At 46.7% G+C, this 25815-nt stretch overlaps 1 protein-coding gene across 8 annotated transcripts in view; it reads right to left on the minus strand.

Annotated features, from left to right (window-relative positions):
• The window catches only part of PNPLA7 (patatin like phospholipase domain containing 7), a 268219-nt gene that overhangs the window by 20349 nt on the left and 222055 nt on the right, over positions 1-25815 (minus strand). For all 8 annotated transcript variants that reach the window (XM_069747682.1, XM_069747683.1, XM_069747688.1 and 5 more), the window contains 7 exons: positions 22033-22108; positions 18356-18505; positions 14055-14118; positions 13490-13658; positions 12227-12409; positions 10341-10459; positions 3394-3550 (listed from right to left, as the gene is read on the minus strand). In XM_069747682.1, the coding sequence (XP_069603783.1) occupies positions 3394-3550; positions 10341-10459; positions 12227-12409; positions 13490-13658; positions 14055-14118; positions 18356-18505; positions 22033-22108 (918 nt within the window). The remainder of the gene's footprint in view (positions 1-3393; positions 3551-10340; positions 10460-12226; positions 12410-13489; positions 13659-14054; positions 14119-18355; positions 18506-22032; positions 22109-25815) is intronic.

Consider the following 25815-nt stretch of genomic DNA (forward strand, 5'->3'; position numbering starts at 1 on the left):
GTACACCAGGAGACGTGGAGGGCAACAACCCAGCAGCAGGACCGCTACCTCAGCCTTTGTGCAAGGAGGAACAGGAAGAGCAGTGCCAGAGCCCTGCAAAAGAAGGCTATAAATGTGCATGTGTCTGCACAAACTGTTATAAACTGCATGATAATGGTCTGAGTGCCCGACGTCCACAGATGGGGGTTGTGCTCACAACCAAACACAGTGCAGGACGCTTGGCATTTTTCACAGAACACCAGGATTGGCAAACTCACCACTGGTGCCCTGTGCTCTTCACAGATGAAAGCAGGTTCACACTGAGCACATGTGACAGATGTGACAGAGTCTGGAGACGCCGTGGAGAACAATCTGCTGCCTGCAACATCCTTCAGCATGACCGGTTTGGCAGTGGGTCAGTAATGGTGTGGGGTGGCATTTCTTTGGAGGGCCACACAGCCCTCCATGTGCGCGCCAGAGGTAGCAGGGCAGCACGGTGGCTCAGTGGATAGCACTGCAGCCTTGCAACGCTGGGGTCCTGGGTTCGAATCCCACCAAGGACAACATCTGCAAAGAGTTTGTATGTTCTCTCCGTGTTTGCGTGGGTTTCCTCCGGGTACTCCGGTTTCCTCCCACATTCCAAAGACATACTGATAGGGAATCTAGATTGTGAGCCCCATCGGGGACAGTGATGATAATGTGTGCAAAACTGTAAAGCGCTGCGGAATATGTTAGCGCTATATAAAAATAAAGATTATTATTTATTATTATTAGCCTGACTGCCACTAGGTACCAAGATGAGATCCTCAGACCCCTTGTGAGACCATATGCTGGTGTGGTTGGCCCTGGGTTCCTCTTAATGCAGGACAATGCCAGACCTCATGTGGCTGGAGTGTGTCAGCAGTTCCTGCAAGGTGAAGGCATTGAAGCTATGGACCGCCTGTTCCCCAGACCTGAATCCAATTGAACACATCTGGGAAATCATGTCTTGCACCATCCGCCATCCACTTGCACCACAGACTGTCCAGGAGTTGGCGGATGATTTAGTCCAGGTCTGGGAGGAGATCCCTCAGGAGACCATCCGCCGCCTCATCAGGAGCATGCCCAGACGTTTTAGGGAGGTCATACAGGCACATGGAGGCAACACACACACAACTGAACACCATTTCCTTGTCTTGAGGCATTTCCACTGAAGTTGGATCAGCCTATAATTTGATTTTCTACTTTGATTTTGAGCATCATTCCAAATCCAGACCTCCATGCGATATTCATTTTGATTTACATTGATCATTTTAATGTTTTATTGTTCTCAACACATTCCACTATGTAATTAATAAAGATTTGCAACTGAAATATTTCATTCAGTGATATCTAGGATGTGGGATTTTAGTGTTCCCTTTATTTTTTTGAGCAGTGTATATTGAAGCTTTAAGAATCTGGTTTATGAGTCTGTGTGTGACATTGAGGGACCCACAACCAGCATGCTAGAGATGTAGAAAAGGACAGGAGTAACGCAGATTACAACTGCAGCTCTGAGGTTCTTATGTTTTACAAATCCACAGTTAATATGCCAAAGTGACCAAGATCTGCAGTGCCGGCCTTCCCTGCTATCCTACACCCACATCTGGGACATTTCTGCCTTTAGGCACCACAACTTGTACCATCGACAGGCCCCGCTGTCTTACCACCAGTTCTGTGGTGTCCGTCTTCATTGAATCTGGATGGAGACGGATTGGTTGCTATGGACATGCTGCCGGACCACCCTGATTAAAAGACTGTGGTTCTGATATTGTGTCTATGGGCACCCAGACAGACATGTCAGCTGTTTATTTCAAGACTCACAGCAAAGAGGTGGAGGAGCGTCATCGATTATATTAAAGAGGAATATATTTTCCTTTACTTTGCACCAAAAGTTCCTATCCAGTGATTTCACCCATATGCCTCTATATTATTATAAGGAAGCTGAAAACAGAAGTAAACTGCCTGAATTACGGGGAGCATGAATTATTCACTGCCTCTGCCATTACAGCCAGGTAGGTGTCACTATGGATATACTGTGGCATTTCAGAGGAAAAACATACTTTTAAGAGTCAGTCATTAACTGGGTGACCAATCCTAGAGGCTGGTCCCCAATGGCTTCTTCTCACCCCCTGTACTATAGAGAGAAGCGCCAGGGACCCATCTCGACTAGTCACCCAAACGGCTCGGTCCAAATCGGTTTTACTTAAAGGCCACAGCACATGGTAGCAATAATGACTGTGGTTTGGGCAGCGTGTATCAGCTGTCAGGATCCCTTTAAGTCTGTAAAACATATACCATATGGTCCACCTCTTCTGCTGGAGCCTTTAAGTGTACTGGCTATGTAGACAGACTTCACAGGGTGGCGTTTGGGACAACACATGTTACCTGTGCTATGAGCCACGACTGCAGGAAAACCTACAGTGAAGTGGAAGAGTTAACAGCCCGAGTCGCCTCTGCTACCTTCATCCAGCCAAGCCCAGATCGGATTCATGTCCCGCATTACATTTCACAGGGCCTGACTTCCATTATGAAGACACTACCCGGGTGCTCTGTGCAGCGCTACCAATCTACGGGATGGGAATCCTGTCCTGGCATACAGTCATAGCAATTAGTTCTTGGTGACCCGCTTAGTGCCATGTCACATAGCATCTAGCTCAAAACGAGCATTTCCCTCTATATGGCTCAGTTTCAGCTTTGCAGCCAGTAATGCCATTATTAGATATGCTGCACAGGTAGATACAGGACAAAACATACAAAAAAAATAACATACTGTAGAACAAGGAGCCACTCCATGTGATGGGGACCGTGTAAGTGAAGAAGGATCAGCATGGTAATGATATCAGTAAATGATGCTGTGCATTCACTGAGCGGTGCTGATTAATTCTGGGCAAACAATGAACATATACACTTTATAGTACCACCACTATCACCACGTGTGTTACTTCAGTGGCATGGTGAGAAGAGTGGCTGCCACACAGCACTGGAGCAACTTCTCTTTTGCTGCAACAGGATCAGACAGGCAAAAATGACATTCTGTAACCTATAAGCCCCCATAGGTGATGCCCAACAGGACGTCTGCATGGTCTGCAGATACGGTAATAGGCGATATTAGCAGGTATTCTGCACCACTGATCATAGAGGTCAATGCACGAGACAGCCAGGAGAGTAACTATAGGGGGCACTCAGGCTACAGTCACCCGCCATAAGTAGACAGTACCTGGCAAGGTTATTATATACCTTGTGGTGTGGCCTCAGGTTACACCGCTGGCTGCAACGTGTCCAAAAGATATTCATTACAGTTGTTTTTAATGATTGTACAAGCGGGTGTGGGACTGGCACCTAATATTGAAAACTGTAAATCTTAATAAAGTGGCCTCCAGGGGAGCGACCCACCATGCACCACTCCCGGGCTCGGATCTTCATGCGGTTGAAGCTGCGCTCCTCTGCGTACAGCGCTCCCATAAAGGCCCCGATGGACGTCCCTCCAATCATGTCGATGGGAATCCCGGCTTCTATCAGAGCCTTGATGATTCCTACTTGAGAGCAACCCCTGAGAACAAACAAAGGTGGATCAGCGAAACATCTGCCACAAAAATATAAGGCTGAAAGCTTCCGAAAGTAGGTATATGGGGGGCACTCACATAGGTAATCGGCCAATTTTAATGACTACTAGAGATTAAGAGTTTATTTCCTTCCACATTAGATGTGTAGCCCCTGTGCTCCCCCCCGGACAGCACATGGAGGAGACCACTCGCACAGACATCATTATACCACTCAGTTGGCATTACTTCACTGTAAACAGAAATTTTGGCGTCCACCAAATACACGCAGACTACGGGCTGTCAGATGCTAGCCAGATTTACATATATCGCCATTTCACTGCCCTTGAAGTGATCAGCAGACATTATCCACAAGGGTCGGCTTTTTTTGTCTGTGCCTTGATCTGCACAGAACATGCCACCCCCCCGCTAATCCTACAGCTGCAAATCCCAGTTATCCGACAAAAGCTGCGGTGACCCAATGGGACAAATTACTCAGAGTTGGTTGCATTATTCCCATTTTGGAGACTGTAAAGTTAAATATCATCCCATTTTGTAAAGTCTAATTATTCAGCAACTTCTATACCTACATTTCATCCAGCAGATGCAGATTCAGTCTCTATGTGCGACATTCACAATCTCCTCTTCTAAAGATTTAAGGAGTTTATCTATTGCTTGAAGCCCCAACTTTTGATTTGTAGGCAGCAAATCATAGAAAGCGGGATCAAATTTGTTTAAACTCACAGGAAAATGCCAAACTTCCTTACACAAGGGCAAATTAGAACCTAATATCTTGGCAGGATGGCGCCTGATAGAATAGTATCTATTTATATAATTGCCTTGTAATGTTTTCATTTCCTGTTCTGTCCAGATGCCACCATATCCCAGAATTCCAAGCGGAGGAAGTTCACCGACCGCCATATGGAAACTGCTGCTGGTACCAACCTATTGCGCGGTACCACCAGTGGAACAGTCGCACCTCACACACACTCTCACACGGTACCACCAGCGGAGCACCAACACACACACACTCTATACGCACCACACACACTGTATACACCATACGCAACACACACTGTATACGCCGTACACAGCCTCTTGCGCGGTACCACCAGTGGAACACCGTCACGAACACGACACCACTGGGATCATCCGAATGATTAACTGACTGCCGCCATCTTTGTACAGGAGGAGTGTATGCACAGTTTTAATGTGACCGCAGCCATCTGTCTGCACAAAGATGGCGGCGGTCTGATTTGCTGCGCCTGCGTGAATTACGCGTAGGGGCAGTGAATCATTCGGCTGATCCCGGTGGCAGATGCACAACGTGTCTACAGGCAGAGGCAGCCGGTCACAATAAAGGGGTTTTCCCATGAATGAAAGTTCATTTTAAAAATTGACTGTGTCTGACCATGTACGGAGCATACCACATCTCCTGAACAGGGGAGGAAGCAAAAGACAATACTGACATTACAGCAGGGGATCACAGTGGATTCATTTTGTGAGGTAAAATATTGCATTGACTGTTTTTAAAAAATATTTTACCTCACAAAATGTATCCTCTGCGATCTCCTGCTGTACTCTCAGTACTGTCTTTTGCTTCCTCCCCTGCCCAGGAGCTGTGGTATGTTCGGTACACAGTCAGACACAGACAATTTTTAAAATTAACTTTTGTTCATGGGAAAACCCCTTTAAAAAGCAAATATCAACGCCAACATGGCTCCTCCTAAAAAGTATGACAATGAAACGAAAGCAGCAAAGGCACAATGTCGAAGACAACAAAGGGCAAATGAGACTCTTGAAGTGCAACAGCATCGCTGGGACAAAAACAATGCAAATAAGTGAAGGCGTCAAGCACATGAGTCCCCTGATGCAAAAGTGATTAGATTATCACAGGATGCCATTAGGCAACAAAAGCGCCACATGCCTGCCCCATCGTGACATTACCACCCTCCCGATGCGATAGCATTGGGCATCCATCTAGTGGATGTCAAACAGGAGCCGTGCAGTACCAGTCTACAACTGTGGGACTGGCCCTAAAGAAGCGTCATCTGTGTGCATCCCCCATTATAGGCATGTGACTGGCTGCTCACCAGCACTTTACACCTCTGTGCCATGCTCCATTTTGCATTCTGCCTAGAATAGTTTCTCTCCTACCCCTGATCTACCATAGAGCCTGCACAGAGCCACGAGGGATCCTGAAGGATGGTGCATGGATAGTAAAGCTGACTAATGTCTGTCTCTTATTTCCTATGTGCGCCCCAGATGTCATCACATGGAAGTCACAGCACAATTCCCATATACTCAGCGGCCGGCACAGATGAAATACACGTCAAGAGTCTGGTTTAGGATATAAAGGTCGCTGCGGGTAATGTCTGCACCATGTTTATGGCAGATTATCTGGTGTGTGCACTGTGTGAGCGGCTCCGGGGGTAGTTATATCACATGTACTGCTGAGATTTACACAACACAGGACCTCGCTCATCTCCTACATGTCATCATTTCTGACAAGGCCTCTCTTGCCGTGTAATCTGTTAATGGCAGCATGTGATGGATCTGCAGCCGACCGTAGAAGCTGCCACCCTGATCATTTTCAGTATGTTTAGACCTACCCTATGGATGCGTCTTATGCAATGTCATCTACATGGAAAATAACATTGTAATAATGGGATAGTGATCCACAAACCCCCAACGATCAGCCGAGATCTGATCACACAGCAATTTACTATAACTGCTTCACAATCAGACTTTACTGTCAGGTACCACCATCTAACTGTATAATATCCTACAAAATAGACTGTATAATGAAGTGATGTCAATACATTACCATGAATGTATGCGAGTCACAGCAGGGCGATATAGGATAATAACGTGTCCTGGATCATAGTCTGCAGAGCAGCAGCGAACCTTTACTATGGTAAATGCTGCATTAAATGTCACTTCTATGCATTGGTTTGTTAATGATCAGTCCAGCAGACCCCTCTCTGTCCCACAGTATCATGTACCTACCCCCATCCTTACTGGAAGCTTACTGGTGATGCCCAATAAATGTAGTTATGGCTCAGGAATAATGTTCCCAATTCAGTCAGTCATAATTAACCTTTTCAATGACATAACCGAACCGATCCTGCAGGGGACGAGGAGGTAGGATGTTGTGCCCACAGACGATCCAGTCCCTATAAATCCACAGACGACGCAGCCCTCACATGATGGCTAAACATGGCAATCAGTCATGGAGGATCTTAAGTGCTGCCTTTGGGCAGATCAGGGAGACTGCGCTCATTATTCACTTATCTACCCAGTGTGCCCGGGCATGCAGGAAAATGTTACCTCAGAGGCAAAGTGCCAATCACACAATGGAGACCTTCTCGTGTCATTGGTCACTCCAGTTCTCTGCATCTACAGAACTGAACTAACACGTGGGATTAACAGCCGTCCTTCAGAAGCAGCAAAAACAGCACATACAGCCATCACCATGACATACAGTGACAATCATTTCCGAATATCTGGAGGACTCTATTGTATTATGTTGGAGAATAGTTGAGTCTTAGGGAATTCTGGGAGTTGTAGTTACCAAGACTTTGGAAGCGATTGGTCTAGTGGCATATAATAGCATCTGATATTACAAAAAAAAACAGGCAGCGTCGCTCCCCTCAAGATTATGCTCTTTACAGACTGTTAGAGTCCACCCATAAAGGACTGTTCACAGCATGTGTAGCGATCCCCTTATAAAGACATGATTCTGCTCACGACTGAAGATGACAATGTGACGTTTGCCCTTTAAGCGAGAGACGGGAACAGATGCCCTGCCTACGCGCTGAGTACATATGTGGGGGTGGCACTGAATTTGGGGAGAACAGTATCCTCTGTTTCTACAGTCCGACCTGAAATTCCCTGCAGGACGTAAGACTATGGAGGGAAGAGCGCTGCGGGCTGCCAGCCCTTTATGTGATCGCTAAAGTGGTTAATGTGCTGGATGGCAGAAGAAAGGATAATGGAATGAACATGCCAATTCATCCTCATCGCCGTATTATTTCAGTTACCTGCAGGGGAGGGAACAAAGGGTCTTTGGTATCACAAAGAAAACACAGGCTGGAGAAAATCCTGTGTAAGTAGCTCAGGACCGGAAAGGTCATTAATAAACCCTGACAACATGTGTATTGCTTACACTAATGTTACTATTCCTTGGAACAGTTCCCAGAGAATCGACTTGCTATTAAATTGACAGGATTGGATGTCTGGCCAGAAATGTGTATGGCCCAAAAAAAAAAAAAAAGAAAATGTAAGGAAAGCGAGATGTAGGGTTGTACAGGAATAGAAAAACATGGCTACTGCCTTACAGAAACAGCTCCACCCCATCCATACATTGTGTGTTGTTATTGAAACCTACCGTAGCTTCATTTACGTCAAGGGTACAAATCTGTAGTACCTGAATCAACCCATGGATGGGTGTGGCGCTGTTTTGCAAAACCAGCTTCTCCACTATTACAGAAGATCAACTTTCTTCTCTATTCTCCAGATCACATCTCACCACCTATGCACTTGATCTGATCCTGTTCGAAACCTAACCCATCTCTTCAACCTGTCACTAACAACTGGTGTCTTCCCCTCATGAGTCAAACATGCCTCGATCACATCCATCCTAAAAAAGCCCTTCCTTGACCCATCCCATCTGTCTAGCCATTGCCCCATATCACTTCTCCCCTATGCCACAAAACTACTGGAACATGAAGTTCATTTTGAACGATCCTTCCACTCCCTCTTGGACCGCTTCCGACTGCATCATTCCACCGAAACTGCCCTAGTCACCAATGACCTACTGACTGCCAAATCAAAGAGACACTACTCTGTCCTCCTCCTGGACCTGTCCTCTCCCTTCGACACGGTGGACCATTCCCTCTTACTACAGATTCGCTCATCTCTTGGCATCACAGACATGGCCCTATCCTGGATCTCTTCATACCAAACATTCAGCATTTCCCACTCACACACCACCTCCTCATCTGACCCAGTCTGTGCCCCCAAGGTTTAGTTCTAGGACTGGTGCTCTTCTCCATCTACACCTTTGGCTTGGGAGAACTCCGAGTCCAATGGCTTTCAAGAAGTTACTTGGACAACTTTTTCTCATACTCCTCACTTGGCCCCCATAAAATAATAAAGCTTATATTCACCTCCTCTGCTGGTGCCTCTCCCATGGTGTGAGCACTCAGTCTCCTGTGAGGTTCTTCTGACACCGGTGCCCAATCAGTGCTGGTATCGCGGTCCCCACCTCCTGTCAAATTGAGCAGGAGGAGGAAGTCCGAGATCAGCTGCAGCACGGATTTCATTTTTATGTTCGATTTGTCCAAAGGTGGGGCAATGACGCCAACAATAATTGGGCGCCGACATCACAACATCCGCACGAGAGCCCTGAGAGAGCGAGTGCCGACAACGCTGGAACGGCGCGGGCACGGGAGGTGAATATAAGCTTTATTATTTTATGGGTGCCAAACATTTTGATCAAGAAGGGGTTGTCCTAGTAGTGATCAACCACTTTCAGTACCACTTCTATTCTGATGTCACACAAATCTACTTCTCTGGACCCGATATCACCTCCTTACAAACCAGAATCCCACAATGTCTGTCTATTTCATCTTTCTGTGCTAGATTTCTAAAACTTAACATGAATAACAAAGAATTGATCATCTTTCCCCATCTCACTCAACCCCCCAACAGACCCATCCATCAAAGTAAATGGCTACTCACTCTCCCCAGACCCACAAGCTCGATGCCTCGGGGTAATCCTTGACACTGATCTCTCCTTCAAACCACACACCCAAGCCCTTTCCACTTCCTGCTGACTCCAACTCAATATTTCCCGGATCCGTACATTCCTTAATCGAAAATCTGCAAAAACACTAGTGCATGCCCTCATCTCACACCTCGACTACTGCAACCGCCTGCTCTGTGGCCTCCCTTTTAACGCACCCCTACAATCTATCCTGAACTTTGCAGCCAGACTAATCCACCTGTCCACCCGCTATTCCCCAGCCTCTCCCCTCTGTCAATCCCTGCACTGGCTCCTCATTGCCCAGAGACTCCAGTTCAAAATCCTAGCCATGACATACAAAACCATCCACAATTTGTCTCTGTCATACATCTGTGACCTCGTCTCCCGGTACTTACCTGCACGCAACCTCCGATCCTCACAAGATCTCCTTCTCGACTTCCCTTTCATCTCATCTTACCACATTCACATACAAGATTTCTCCGGTGCACCACCCCTACTGTGGAATGCTCTACCCCAACAAATCAGAAGCTCACCTACTGGAGAAACTTTCAAAAGGAACCTGAAGACCTACCTCTTCCGACAAGTCTACAACTTTCAGTAATCATCACTTCACTATACCGCTGACCGACCAGCTCTACCCTCACATACTGTATCCACACCCATCCCTTGTAGATTGTGAGCCCTCGTGGGCAGGGTCCGCTCTCCTACTGTACCTGTCGGTGACTTGTATTGTTCAAGATTATTGTACTTGTTTGTATTATGTATTCACCTTTTCAGATGTGAAGTGCCATGGAATAAATGGCGCTATAATAATAATATTTAAGATGGCATTCTCACATCCTGAGCCCAGTTTCTTTCAATATCAGCAAGCCACAGGATTATAAACATAGTAAACCCTGATTTTTTTCAAGTCAATCCATAAATGGGCAAAACCTAAACAAGGCAAATGTATTCAGCCATCTCCAATTGTAAGCTATCGATCGGTTTACCACTAACAAATTCCTCACTGAAGAAGCAAATAAAGCCGGTACCTCGCGCCTCCTCCTCCAAGTACTAGTGCGATGGTGTTCCCTGTCAGGACACGGGCCAGGCGAGAGAAATCACAATGGCGCTCTGGTGGCTTCTGAGACACCCGCTCATACATCTCAATCTGCCACAGTAGGAATAAAACAAACAAACAAAACAGAAAACATACAACTCAATAAATCCCAATATACAGTATAAACAGAATAGTTACACAAATAATGCCATCAGATTGTTGTTGTTTTTTAAGATTATAAAATCTGTGTGACAATCAATATGGCCGCAACTATTGCCGCCACTGAGTCTCCTGAATGGCACGTGAGCCTAGAGGTCTGTCAGCAGCATCCTTGTTTCTGAGCTAGAGACTATATAAGGCTTCCCCAGTCTAGTGTTTCACTGGTTGGGCCCAGTCCTTTTGTCTGCCCTTATTCACACTGAGGTCAACATTGACACAATGTAAGGTTTTAATATTAGACAGTGTAGGACTGTCCCGATCAGAGTAGGACTGTCCCGATCAGAGTGACCGTGACGAGGTGGGATGGCTTTTGTGCTATTTTTTTAATCAAAAAAACAGTATTACTAAAAACTCTGTTATTTAAATGCACTTTTGCTTTTTTACTTAGTTACATCAGGGTTTTCGTTTACTTTTTTCTTTTGTAGGTTTTAAAGTTTTGTGGCCAATGTGAACATGCGTTTAACCTCTGCATGTGTACCAACTCAAGTTAAGCTGAATTTTGTGTTTTTTTTCCTCTGTGTGTCAGCAGCAGACTGTGAGCGGATCTGCAGAGAAATCCATACAGAATAATTACTCACTGATGGAAATGACGTTACTCACGTTCTGTCATGTTTATTAGAAGGTAAAGCGCTGCTAATTTGGGGTTAAGTGACTGTAAAGTAAAACAATTGTCAGCAGCTTCCTCCTTCTTAATCATATACACAATTCCATCAGTAAGAATGGAGAATGTCAGTACAAATCCCAAACCGAGTCTGTATAGTAAGACATAAGCCAGAGCGTCTCATTCCCTGCATGCACCGTGCGGACGCACCAGTCAGATGGTGGAAGCCTGACAGTTACCATAACAACTCCGATATTATAATCGCTTATAGAGGAGGTATAAACATGGCGGACAAAACTGCACCGAACAACAGGGTTACATATATACTGCACATACCCGGCTTATGGACTACGATCAGAGCGCAGATCCATCTCCTGAGTCACTCAGTTACAGCTTTATGCCGTTAATCAGCAGCACGGACAGACCGCGGTCTGAGCTGTGAGATGCAATAACCTGAGCAGCGTCCGGCTCCTAGGCTGCAGTCTGTGCAGGGATGAGTGTCAGAGTGCAGCACTCACTCCTGCAATGAAGTTAGCAGCTAAGAGCGACCAGCAGGACACTGTGCAGTTTACTGCAGCCGGCAGCTCAGATGTCGGCTGGTCTGTGCTATGGGCAAAAAGCTCTAATAGAAAACAGAGTTTACTACCAGGTCCTGAACGAGAATAATTTTTCTATTAAAAGTGGAGAAATGCTAACTGACAGACACAGGCCACTTGCCATTTATTGAAATCACTTTTCTTTATTTTTGTATTGTGGTACTGACTATTTTTTGGGGCCATATTCTTCAACATTGCGTACGTGGGTCATTCATTTGGATTTAAATCAAATATGTGTTTTTTTTCCCCCACATCAAAAGTCAGGAAGCCCTTTGAAAAAGTTGCAGAATAGAAAATTCCTCCATGAACCTTTAAATCATTAAATGACTAGTACAAGGATCCCCATCACACAAGCCACACGGCCGCCATAGGGGGAATACATTTTACCATCACTTCTTATTATCACATCCACTGATGGAAGGTCCAAAACAAAAATCATAAAAGTGTGCCTAAACATTTTACCAGCTTTGGCAGACTTCTCTTGGAGAAAACTCTGTGAGGACAACAGAGGTGCAGATGACCTGAACACCAGCTTCTCATATTAAGCCACTCTACGGTGCGGGACGGTGGGGGGCCGTCCTCTTTATGGAGGAGGATCAGCTGTTTCTGAGCCCGGACGGCTGTGTTCTCCAACATTTTTTCAAGCTTACATATATATAAGAAGAAAAAAAAAACAGAATTAAGTAATGCATTTCACTAGAATGGGAGCCTCTTATTTTAAGTGTCAATTATGAGAAAAACAACAAATAGATGTCTCTTACAGAGACCCCAAAATGCTGGAAGGTGTTCTCTCATGTATCCATTTCTACTTCCGCCTTCACAGTCCGGGCCATGCTTAGGCTACGTTCACACTAGCGTTGCGCCGCCCTGCGTCGGCGACGCAAGACGCACGAAAAAAACGCGCACAAACGCACGCAAAAACGCACGCGTTTTGCGAAGCGTGCGTCGTTTTTTGACGAGAATCGGACGCACAGAAAATGCAACTTGTTGCATTTTCTTGTGTCCGACGCTAGCGTCGTAAACGACGCAAGTGTCAAAAAACGCCACCCAAAAAACGCACGCGTCCCCTATGTTAAACATAGGGGCGCATCGCCGCTGCGTCGCCGGCGCAACAGCGACGCACATTGGCGGAACGCCAATGTGAACGTAGCCTTACTAGGGCTACAATGTGACTGTCTATATAGGGTTAATTCAATTTGTACAAATCAGTGACTGAATACAATTTGTCCTAATATACACCCACCGCCTCCATCAGCACTAAACCTTGTTAGACGCACAGCATATCTGGCTCCGAGAAGCTGAGCTCTCCTGCTGATTACATGTGGTCTGTGCACGTCTGGGCAGGATCTTCAATAAAGTGGAAATCAAACCAATATTTCACTTACAAAAGGCCAAGGACATGAATTCTATACCCAGTAGATAAAGTACTGATATAATAAGGCTGACCTGGAACAGCAGCTACTATGGAGCCGCATGTATCAGCACACCAGGCTGCTGCGTCATGGAAGAAATATTGATTTACTGAGAATTATATCTGTACATGCGGGCTGAGCTGCTGGCCAGATGTATATATGAGCCGATGTTTGGGGAGAGTATTGAGGGTCAGACAGGAGTACACAATGTTTTGGTGCTTTGCCATTTCATTAATCTGTATGACCAGCGCCTTCACTGAGAGTTCCAAGTATTTACCTAGGAAGTTGGCACGTTCAAAGTCCTGGCCCTTACCTCCCCTACGGTGGGCTCCTGCTCTCCCACCCCCACGATAAGGATGCAATCAGCTTGTCGAATGCAGCGCTGGGTCCATGGCGTGAGATAATAGTCAGACTGATACAGGACAATTCGGTGGATGTCTTCTTGTTGGCCCAGCCAACTGGAAAGTCTATACTCGTGGACACTGCCAGATATAAAACAAGAGACGATCACATGAAGACGATCGCTGGATGAAGCAGTGTGGGGGTGTCACAGCCAATCACAGGAAGGGTTGACACTTAGTAGATGCCAAAGGATTCAAATGCACATTATGGAGGCATCTGTCAATGAATTGGGCTCTGATCCCAGCAGACAGGGGTCAGATTTCTCAATTCTTCATTCTTAGAGCAAGAGACAGCAAAGTCTTACAGCCACACTGCTGACCACACGGGCACAACAATAGTACAGCACAGGCCTTCTGTGCATTTCATGGACCGGCAGGGTATTCGGTCCTCACTAGGGACGGATATTTGTCTTCTATGACCTGATCTAAATACATTTACAGTAAGAGGTTGAGACACAAAGTGACATCAGAACGGACCTGTCAAGAGCTGCCGAGCCCAAACGCTGCTTGATATTGTCACTGGTGAGGAGCAACGTGGGGCCTGAGGAAAGAAAACATCATTATACATCTAATTATATGCACACACCTATCTGTCCCTCTATAGTATCCCAATCACTGCACTAAGTCACTAGTCACTAATTTGTGGCTTCTGTGGTCTCGTTTTTTCTTTATTACAGTCTTGAGGATTACTTGCTGAAGTGCGGCTTTAACATGCCAACATAAAAGCAGAAGGTGGCCGGTATTAGGAGAAGCAGCAGATGTAGTTCAGCTCCTGGTTGAAGTATCTCTGATCCGTCCAAATCCACACTAAAATGAATCAAGAACTGCTAAAAACGGAGAATCCAGTGGGAGATTATCTCTGACCTACATTTCACCTGCACAATAGTCTCCAAGACTTACTGCACGACACATCTGCCCCCTCCAGGGAAGCACAGCACGCGGGCATGGGGCACATTATTAGTAAAAGGCTTTTACGACATTAGGAGGCACCATCACTGACTGATGATCGTGTCGTGAAGGATGAAGAAACCTCGCTGCTCCACCTGGTAGTAGTGCTGCACGGAGAAAGCAGAAGGAGGCGGCGCAGCAAAGGTGTCAGGGGTAGGGAGACGGTGCAGGTACCCTCTTGGTCACATTGGCTTGCACCCAAATACAGAGTGACTAGCTTTAGGTAAGTTTTACAGCTTCAGTCATGTGATATTTCAGCTTTTGAAAATTTGCAGACCAATGTAAAAAAAAAATACAAGATTGTTCTGTTAATACAATAAATCAGCTCCATCCCCCAGAGCACCCGGAGTGCAGCCATGTCCTGGTCATTCTCCAGTGAACGACTCCACGAAACACCACAGAGGACGACATTTACTGCCCCCTACTGAGGTAAGTGTCGGATCTGTTGCCAGCGTCTGGGGGGCTTTACACAGGGCAGTGCCATCTCCTGAGCCACTCTGTAGGATGTCTACAATACGACATGCATCCTGGTATAGATGGGGTTATTTCAATAAATATTCTTGGAAAGGAAAAACTCTGCAGCATTAATAATATATGGAATCATAAGTGGGACACGGACACCTGCGACAACAAGGAAAGCGAGCGCCAAGAGGAGCGTTCATCTCTGGACGTCAGACAGAATCAGGCACCAGCTGCGCAGTGTCTGCAGTCACACAGGACCCTCCTCTGGAGAACTTTGACACATTTGCCAATAAAATTGGGACGTTGAACACAGCCAAAATCAAGAATCTGCAACCAGAGCGTCTGTACCTATAGAAGTCATTAAAAAAAATGACCATGCCTTGTTCTTTAGGGTACAAACACGAAAGGCTGCTGTTACCGTGCCATCAGCTCTTCGCAGACTGATGGCGTATTGACCTACCCTCTGCCCACATTACAGTCTTATCTGCAGTTTTGCCAATCTAATCAATAAACATGCAAAATCAATGATGATCCGAAAGACAGACCAAACTGTGACATACAGAGGACTCCGAGACATCTCTAAAACAGAGAGCCTTGTGTATACGGCTAGTCTTGTGGGGTGTGGCGGCTATGCGGTCGGTCTTGTGGGGTGCGCCGGCTATGCAGCTGCGCCGGCTATGCAGCCGGTCTTGTGGTGTGCGCCGGCTATGCGGCCGGGCTTGAGGGGTGCTCCGGCTATGCGGCCGGGCTTGTGGTGTGCACCGGCTATGCGGCCGGTCTTGAGGGGTACACTGGCTATGCGGCCGGTCTTGTGGTGTGCGCCGGCTATGCGGCCGGTCTTGAGGGGTGCTCCGGCTATGCGGCCGGTCTTGTGGTGTGCACCGGCTATGCGGCCGGTCTTGAGGGGTGCGCTGGCTATGCGGCCTGTCTTGAGGGGTGCGCCGGCTATGCGGCCGGTCTTGAGGGGTACACTGGCTATGCGGCCGGTCTTGTGGTGTGCGCCGGCTATGCGGCCGGTCTTGAGGGGTTCTCCTGCTATGCGGCCGGTCTTGTGGTGTGCACCGGCTATGCGGCCGGTCTTGAGGGGTGCGCTGGCTATGCGGCCTGTCTTGAGGGGTGCGCCGGCTATGCGGTCGATCTTGTGGGGTGCTCCGTTTAAACGGCTGGTCTTGTGGGGTGCTCCGTGTATAAGGTTGATCTTGTGGGGTGCTCCGTTTATACGGCCGGTCTTGCGGGGTGCTCTGTGTATACAGCCGGTCTTGTGGGGTGCTCAGTGTATATGGCTGGTAGAGAGTGTTGCTATGACCGAAGAGCACAAAGCCCATAATCAGCAGTGGTCATAAAGCTTGGGCTGCGGGAGGTAAAGATACACTGCCTTTCCTGGGACCAGGTCTGTGTGACCGGAGTCTCCTTGGAAACTATGAACAATTGATAATCTATGTTATTACCACTCATTATAAGTCACTTACACAGAGGCAAAAAGCAAGTGGGCAGAGAGACGAATCATCAGCATCACGGAGGAGGACGACAAACACACACAGATTCAGAAATGGAAAAATCCAGCAAGAGAGGCCGACCTCCCAGTACAGGACCTGTAATGACTCAGTAGGGACATTGCTGGAGTGAACGCATGATATGGACGGATTACTGAAGCTTCATTAAAACCGGCTTTCATATCCCCTGAGTTTGGCACCAACCAACGTGAGGAAAAAAAAAACAAGCCTATGTGCACACGTAAGAAAAGAGGTGCAGAATTTTCTGCACAAACTCCGCATCTCCTGGCAGAATCCGCAGCCGCGGATTTGCGACGGTTTTTATGCGGATTTTGTGCGTTTTTTATGCGGAATTGATGTGGATTTTGTGTGGATTTTCTGTGGTTTTTTAACATGAAGGGGTGCAGAAACGCTGCATATCCGCACAAAAGAAGTGACATGCACTTCTTTGAAATCCGCAGCAATTCCGCACTGATTTTTCCGCAACGTCTGCACAGCTATTTTTTTACCCCATTAATTTACATTGTACTGTACATCACAGTGCGGATCTGCAGCGTTTCTGCGCTGAAAAATCTGCTGCGGATCCGCAGCAAATCCGCATCGTGTGCACATAGCCTTACACCAGACATATATCGGTTCTGTATCATTACTTTCCAGGAAGATCTTTAGCTCTCTGGAATACCTGCCAACTGATCGGACACCAGGGCCAATTTGTAACACGTTGAAAGGACAAGACAGAGCGCTTCACTAACCCCCATGTAAATATCATTGGTCTGCCGATCAAGTACTGGAATATTTAAAGAGGAAGGCGAGAACGATCTTCTGGTATGTCACAGATCCATGTAAGATGACGACCTTGGTCATGTCTGATCTACATAACAATAGGCTCTATAAGACAATCAAACCCCCTTGAGATTTCTTATACTGGAAAACTGACACGTTTTTAAGGCACCAATAAACCTTAAATGGCGCTCACTTGGACGACAGCTTTGTTTTTCAACTGCCTTGTGCATATGCACACTCAGATTGGTCGAGTGTGCGCATGTTTTTAATAGAGAAGAGTGTCCCATCCACACTTCTGCCAATACTCTACTCCCCTGACATCACCTCAGAGTCAAGAAGCCTAAATACACATTAGAAGGTCGGCCAAACCTCCTGATTTATACGGGAACATTTACATTAGTGACCGGGTCTTTTTATGTTTAGTAAGGCTACGTTCACATTAGCGTTACGCTAATGTGCGTCGCTGTTGCGTCGGTGACGCAGCGGCGACGCGCGCCTATGTTTAACATAGGGGACGCGTGCGTTTTTTTGTTTGCGTTTTTCGACATGTGCGTCGTTTTTGACGCTAGCGTCGGACGCACGAAAATGCAACAAGTTGCATTTTTCGTGCGTCCGATTTTCGTCAAAAAACGACGCACGCGTCGCAAAACGCAGCGTTTTTGGTGCGTCGCGCGTTGCGTCGCCGACGCACCGGCGCGCAACGCTAATGTGAACGTAGCCTAACAGAAACCTGTGAGCATTGCCAAGGGCTTACTTTTTCTACGGAGTCCCTTTCCTCCGGAAATGTATTTATGACAATCAGAGGGATCCTGAGCCCCAGAGGGCTACTGATCCAAGCCAATCTGATAGAAAAGCAAGGATATTTACATTGCTCAGAGGTTTCCAACATCTTTTGGCCAAGATGGTCACACACAATGGAAGATGGACAAATAAACAGAATGAGAATTTAGTCATAATTCCCAGGGTGGTGAGCTGCATAAAATTATAAAATTATAATTATATATATATATACATACACACACACACATGGAAACAGCACTGTAACAGTCGGCAGGGGTGGGGATGGGCATTCTCTGCGCACGGATGACTCACCTACAGCGCTGAGCGCGTGCTTCAGCTCCAGGGTGAAGGCTGTAAGAGGGACGTCCTCAGATACCGGTAATATGGCCACCGTGGAAAGGTTACTGGATGGATTCCCAGAATCCCATTTGCTGCCGGTAGTGTGAAGGCCAAGACCGTGACCTGTGGACAAGGTAAAAAGTATGAAAACACAATAGGGGTCAAAACATTAAGTGGTGTGACGTGGATGCCAACCCATAAGATGTCTCCTCTCCTTTCAAGTCGGTTCTGAGTAAAGCTAATCAAGGTAAGCACAGAAATATCTAATCCTTCCATTAGCAGGTGTGGTTTTACCCGCTGGTCCCATAATAATGTAAGGTATTGGCAGATCATCAGCTGCACTAGCTGGGGGTCTGGCTGTTAAAAACGGTGAGTAGAAAGACCCCTGCGTGTAGGGAGCAAATAGATAACCCCTGGGGTAATAAAAAGCTCAGTGCACTGGTGCTCTGTGATGTGTTCCCTGTACATGTCATTGATCCCGATGTACGCGCCTGGCCTATGGCACCCCAAATCAGGAAATTGGGGAGAGAAGCAAGAGCAGTGCCCCAATGTGGTCACCCACAGATGTGTACTTTATTGTGTATCCCTGGAAAGTACAAATACAGAGCATCCATGTGACAGTTCATCAATGTGGGAGGAAAATGGCAATTTTGTGGTGCAGCAGGAAGAAGGGTAACATGACGCTACACTGTACATGATGGCTTGTTCACTGTGCGCGCAGCTCATGTGTTCTGGTTTCACTGTACATGATGGGACGATGGCAGGAGGGAAGAGGCATCGTTCATCAGTAAGAGGAATGCAGGGGTCCATGTATACGTGCATGATAAGACTTATCCTGGAAGTGGTGGAGGCAGAGGAGCTCAGGTGCAGATGGGGTTAAACTTTAGGAGCACGTATCTGAGCACTAAATCTAGATTTATGAAGCAGTAGATACCGGCTGCCGAATCCTTTACAAAATGCTGAAATTATGCAACATGTTTATTGTGGAAACCAGCGAGTCTTCCATCTTGAAAAGACTCGGCGACAGCTGGGGGTCCGGTCTGTGCCGCGGGGCTCGCTCTTTATACCTTGCTGCCTGCTGGGAATACTTTCAATCAGATACGTCTACGCTTTTGTTTGCGTAAAAGAGGAAAAAAAAAAAAAAGATTATGAAAAAAATAATAATACAATCGAGCTGCGGCTCATACAATTTTCAAGTGAAATGGAATCTGCCCCCTCACAGGTCAACGGGAAAGACGTGCGGGGATTTACGTGACTGTGATTGATGAGACAGTGAAGCGCTGATTCACGATACAGCCGACACTTTCAGAGACGCGGCACGTGGACGCTTCGTTAACAAGCCACAGATACAGGAGATAATTAGGCTGAACTTGGACTCGCATGTAATGATACAACCAGCGATTTGGGTAACGAGGCTGGCGCAGATTTCAGGGGCTAAAATGTAACATCTGGCAGTGGACACAATAGCCATCTTCTTGGATTTGGGAGGACCAGATCTCCAACAATCATCCCCAGAATTAAGCAGCAATGTATACAGCAGATCTGAAAAATGCTTCAGATGTATGACTGGGGTTGTAGTTATGAGGCATAAAGAGGACATAGACATGCCATCTGCACTTACCAGGAGAGTTGATAAAACAAAATACCACAAGCTTATGGCTCAGTTTGCACCAAGTGCAATACTGGACGCGCCCTGGGCCAGGTTTAGAAAAATAAAAAGGATTCAGCTTAAAGTGCAACTACTGCGAAAAATATAGTCCTAAAGTAAAGGTCAGTTCACACCGACAGATTTCTGCACATAAAACAAGTCACTCTGAGCTTCTTTAAAGGCCATTTACATGGATAGATGCAAGCTGTAATAGGATGACTCGGTGCTCATGCCCTTAGCTGTACATTTCCAGCCTCTATGGGGCGCTGCCGAAAACGGATCTTTTAGGCCGCTGCTAAACATGCTGGGCACAGCACCTGGTGTGGAGGACTACAAGACATTGCCCCTAACTAACCACTGATCCAGGGGGCAGCCCCATATCAGGCAGGGTCACCCACAATGCCAAGCTCCACAAGCACCTATACCACAAACAGCCACAGGTTGGCGCCGCGCGGAACAATAATCTGCAGGTAAGGGCCACTTCCCTCCTCAGCGGAGATAGTTTCTGCTCACCTGGGACAGATGACTCGCCACATCGTAACCAAGGAAACATCCAGAGCAAGCGAATATAGTCCCTGACCTAGCAGCGGGGGCAGAGGATGAGGAGAAGCTGCAGCCGGCAGGACAAAAACCCAGCACTAAATATGATATAACAGGGCTCAGGAGCCGCCATGTAAGGTCACAGTGCGCTGCGGGGTGCTGTCACCAACAACCTCTCCATGATCCATCCCAGCGCCGACGCCTCAGTTGAATGAGTCAGAACATTATTACCAAGAAACCTTTTCTTAGGTCCTATAAAAAAAAACACTGTCAAGAGTCACAGCAACTCTCCACTGTAAGTGGCCCTGATAAAAGAGGATGTGTGATGATCAGGACCACAAGTCTCATCTATCAGAGGTTCTCACATACAGGATGTGTGATGAGCGGAGACCACATCTCATTTATGAGCAGTCCTCACATAGAGCATGTGTGATGATCAGGACAACATGTCTCATCTATGAGCAGTCCTCACATATACAAGATGTGTGATGATCAGGACCACACGTCTCATCTATGAACAGTTCTCACATATACAGAATGTGTGATGATCAGGACCACATGTCTCATCTATGAGCAGTCCTCACATATACAGGATGTGTGATGATCAGGACCACATCTCTCACCTATCAGAGGTCCTCACATACAGGATGTGTGATGAGCAGCAACCACATCTCATCTATGAACAGTCCTCACATATAGAGAATGCGTGATGATCAGGACTGCACGTCTCATCTCTGAGTGGTCCCCACATAGAAAATGTGTGATGATCAGGACCACATGTCTCACCTATCAGAGGTCCTCACATACAGGATGTGTGATGAGCAGAGACCACAGCTCATCTATGAGCAGTCCCACACGTCTCACCTATCAGAGGTCCTCACATACAGGATGTGTGATGAGCAGAGACCACATCTCATCTATGAACAGTCCCACACGTCTCACCTATCAGAGGTCCTCATATACAGGATGTGTGATGAGCAGAGACCTCATCTCATCTATGAGCAGTCCTCACATAGAGCATGTGTGATGAGCAGAGAGCCTGATGTTTGCCCATAATATTATATAAACTATTTCCTCCATCATTTGGCTGCCGTGTAATGAAAGTTTGCACTTCTGGGTAATCATCGCTTCCTATAAAAGGTACTTTAGTTTTCACAGTCCCATAATTGAAGAAGAATCAGAATATGTTCGTAAAGATAGCAAGCTCCTTCGACAATCTCTAGCGCTGGATATCGCATGGACAGATCACGGCTCAGCCTCCATTACCAACAGTGCTGTAGACCAGAAAAGCAATCAGTCACAGCTCCCCTCTCACCGTCCCACGTGTCAGGCATCCTCCGCTATCTGTACGCGTGGTGATAATGAGTAAATGATCTATGAGGAGCTGGCCGTCCGCCACATCCCTAAATACGTCAATTCAACCAACAGCCAAGAGTAAGGCAAGCCAAATGCTGATTTTCACCTGTAAGGGGCCCGTTGACTTGCTGTAAGCTGCCAAGGATCTTCTCTCCGAGTAAATGGATAAGTCGGGTCACCACCTGAATAGAGAAAAATCTGTGAATTAATTTCTGCCAGACTTGGCAAATTCCATATTCACCATAAATCTGCTGGTAATAGCGTGGCGTAAAAAGGGCAAATATTGATTTTCATTGCATTTCAGTAATTGGGTTTAATATGAATTATCTCTGTTACTAAGCAGAAAGGCTTTACTACTGCTCGGGTCACATTAACCCCCAAATACCAGGGAGGGATTATGCATTGCTATAGTTTTGGAGAAATTTAGAAGACATGTAACCGTTTAATAACTGTAACCAACTAGTAATACTGGACGGTTGGGGCCTGTCTGAACTCTGCCTGAGGGTATAGATGCATGGTCTGCTCACTTCCTCTATTTTGCAGATGATCAGTTACATTGTTGTAAGTTATATGACCTCGAGAAGAAAACAGACAACCGCAGAGTGCATTGCTAAACTCTATGGACGGTCCACGTAGCGGGAAGGTGACACGTCAGCCGCTAATTATTTAGCAAGCCTCTGGTCCTCTCTTATGTGCTAGATGTGACATCACGGAGTCAACCACCATGACCCCTTTGTATACCAGACCAATGCCTTTCCCTCCTAGCCTCCCTCTCTAACATCACTAAAGGAGAGCTTACTCATCTCCTCTCCAAACCACACCTCACCACTTGTGAACTTGACCTCATCCTATCTCACCTCTCCCCAACCTCACCCCCACACTCATCCCATCCCTAACCCTTCTCATCAACCTATTACTTTCTTCTGCTACCTTCCCTTCAGCTTTCAAACATGCCATAATCACGCCTATCCTCAAAAAGCCATCCGTCGACCGGACCGCGATGTCCAGCTATCGCCCAATATCACTGCTCCTATTCACTTCCCAAACTCCTTGAGCTGCATGTCCACGCCAAACTTTCCTCCCACCTCTCATCTAACTTGCTCTTCGACAATCTCCAATCTGGCTTCTGTCCCCATTATTCCACTGAAACTGCCCTGACCAAAATTACTAAAGACTTGGGGTATGTGCACACGATGCAGCTTTAGTGCAGAAAAATCTGCTGCAGTTCTGCACTAAATCTGCATCTCCTGGCAGAATCTGCAGGTGCGTTTTTTGTGCGTTTTTATGCGTTTTTTACAGTGCAGTTTTGGTGCAGATTTGAAGTGCGTTTTTGTGCGTTTTTTCATGCAGTTTTGTAAGCGTTTTTTAAAGCTAAATTAAGCCCTAACCCTAGACCTAACCCTAACCCTAGACCTAACCCTAACCCTAGCCCTAACCATAGCCCTAACCCTAACCCTAGACCTAACCCTAGCCATAACCCTAACCCTAGACCTAACCCTAGACCTAACCCTAGACCTAACCCTAACCCTATTCTAACCTTAGTGGAAAAAAAAAAATTCTTTATTTTTTTTATTGTTCCTACCTATGGGGGTGACAAGGGGGGGGGGGTCATTTACTATTTTTTTTATTTTGATCACTGAGATATAACCTATCTCAGTGGTGGATCGGGGCGCGGGGGGGGGGGGGGGTGGATCGGGCACGGAGGGGGGGGGGTGTGGATCAGAGCACGGGGGGGTGATTGGAGCACGAGGGTGAGCGGACAAGAGCACGGGGGGAGCGGAGCACAGGACGGAGGGGAGCCGGAGCAGTGTACCGGACAGATCGGTGGCTTGGGGGGGGATCGGTGGGGTGGGGGCACATGTTATATGTTGTATGTAATGTATGTTTTATGTGTGTTTGTGTTATTAACCCATTGTAGTCAGTCGCCTGACGATGGGACAACTCTCCCATCATCACATTTCGATGGGAGAAGTAGTCCCACCCGACGAATGACTACAATGAGTCACTACTGACAGAGAGACAGACACACAGACCGACACACACACACAGACACTACATACCATTTCCACCATACGCTTCACATCGACCATACACTAACTTCACTACACTCCGCCCACACACTTCCTCCACATCACTGACGTCACTTCCGTCTGCTGCGGTTTTGACACCCTAATCCGCATAAAATCTGCAGATGGTTTTTACATCTGCAGTTTTTATGCGGATTTGACCCACAAAATGGGAGCCTATGGGTGCAGAAACGCTGCAGAACTGCACAAAAGAAGTGACATGCACTTCTTTGAAATCTGCAGCGTTTCTGCACAGATTTTTCTGTACCATGTGCACAGCTTCTTTTTTTTCTATTGATTTTCATTGAATTGTAACTCACAGTGCAGTTCTGCAGCGTTTCTGCTGCAGAAAAAAACGCTGCAGAACTGCACTAAATCTGCATCGTGTGCACATACCCTAACAGCCAAAGCCAACACACAATTCTCTATACTCCTCCTTCTACACTTGTCCTCTGCCTTTGACACAGTTGACCACTGCCTCCTACTACAGATCCCCTCTTCTTTTGGCGTCAAAGTCCTTGCCATACCCTAGATCTCCTCATACCTTTCAAACTGCACAGTTAGCGTCTCCCTTTTCCACACTACCCCCTCACCTCACCCTCTCTCTATTGGAGTTCCTCAAGGCTCTGTCCTAGGACCCCAACTCTTCTCCATCTATACCATTGGCCTGAGACAACTCAAAGTCCCATGGTTCGCAGTACCATCTATGTTCTGAGGACACTCAGATCTACTTCTCTGGCCCATATATCAACTCTCCGCTGTCCAGAATCCCGGAGTGTATGTCAGCAATATCCTCCTCCTTCTCCTCTCGCTTTCTCAAGCTCAATGTGGACAAATCATTAGCTTTCCTTCATCTCATGCATCTTCCCTACCTGATCAATCTATCACAATAAATTACACCATGCTCTCTCCGGTACCATAAATCCTGTGTCTTGGAGTAACCCTTGACTCTGCACTGTCCTTCAACCCGCACATCCAAAATTATTTCCAGAATCCGTCCTTTCCTCAATCCTCACTCTACTAAAATGCTAGTGCATGCCCTTATCTCCTGCCTCGACTACTGCAACATCCTCCTCTGTAGTCTACCTGCTAACACTCTCGCCCCTCTCCAGTCAGTTCTTAACTTTGCTGCCTGACTAATTAATCTCTCTCCTCCGCTTCTCCCCTTTACAAAACTCTTCATTGGCTTCCAATTGCCCAGCATATCCAGTTTAAAATACTAACACTGACCTACAAAGCCATCCATAACCTGTCTCCCCTGTATATTACCAAACGAATTTCTCGATATTTTCCCTCACGTACTCTCTGGTCCACCCAAGATCTCCTTCTCTCCTTCACACATTCATTCATCACCCAATACCCTCCAAGATTTCTCCTGAATATCCCCCATCCTCTTGAATTCTGTGCCCAAACACGTCCAATTTTCCACCACAATTGGATCCTTCAGACGGAATCTGAAAACCCATCTCTTACAGAAAACGCACACAATGACCCCGCTGCCTCCTCAACACCAATGGAGCTACTGCAACCTCCAACCTACTGTCTCCTTCCCCATCATCCTGTAGATTGTAAGCCCGTAAGTGCAGGGTCCTCTCCACTCTGTACCAGTCTATTATCGTTAGTTTGTTTATTGTTAGCGAGATCTGTATTTTGCATGTAACCCCTTCTCATGTACAGCACATAAATAATAAGTTAAAATAATATTAAATAATAATAAGTTGGTGGGTTTCTAAATGTGCAAATATTAGGATGCCCATACAAATTAGATTAAAGAGATGCAGGCGCCGCCACTAGTGTTGAGCGATACCGTCCGATACTTGAAA

This window comes from Ranitomeya imitator, chromosome 2, assembly GCF_032444005.1.
Source record: "Ranitomeya imitator isolate aRanImi1 chromosome 2, aRanImi1.pri, whole genome shotgun sequence".
Classification (NCBI taxonomy): Eukaryota; Metazoa; Chordata; class Amphibia; order Anura; family Dendrobatidae; genus Ranitomeya; species Ranitomeya imitator.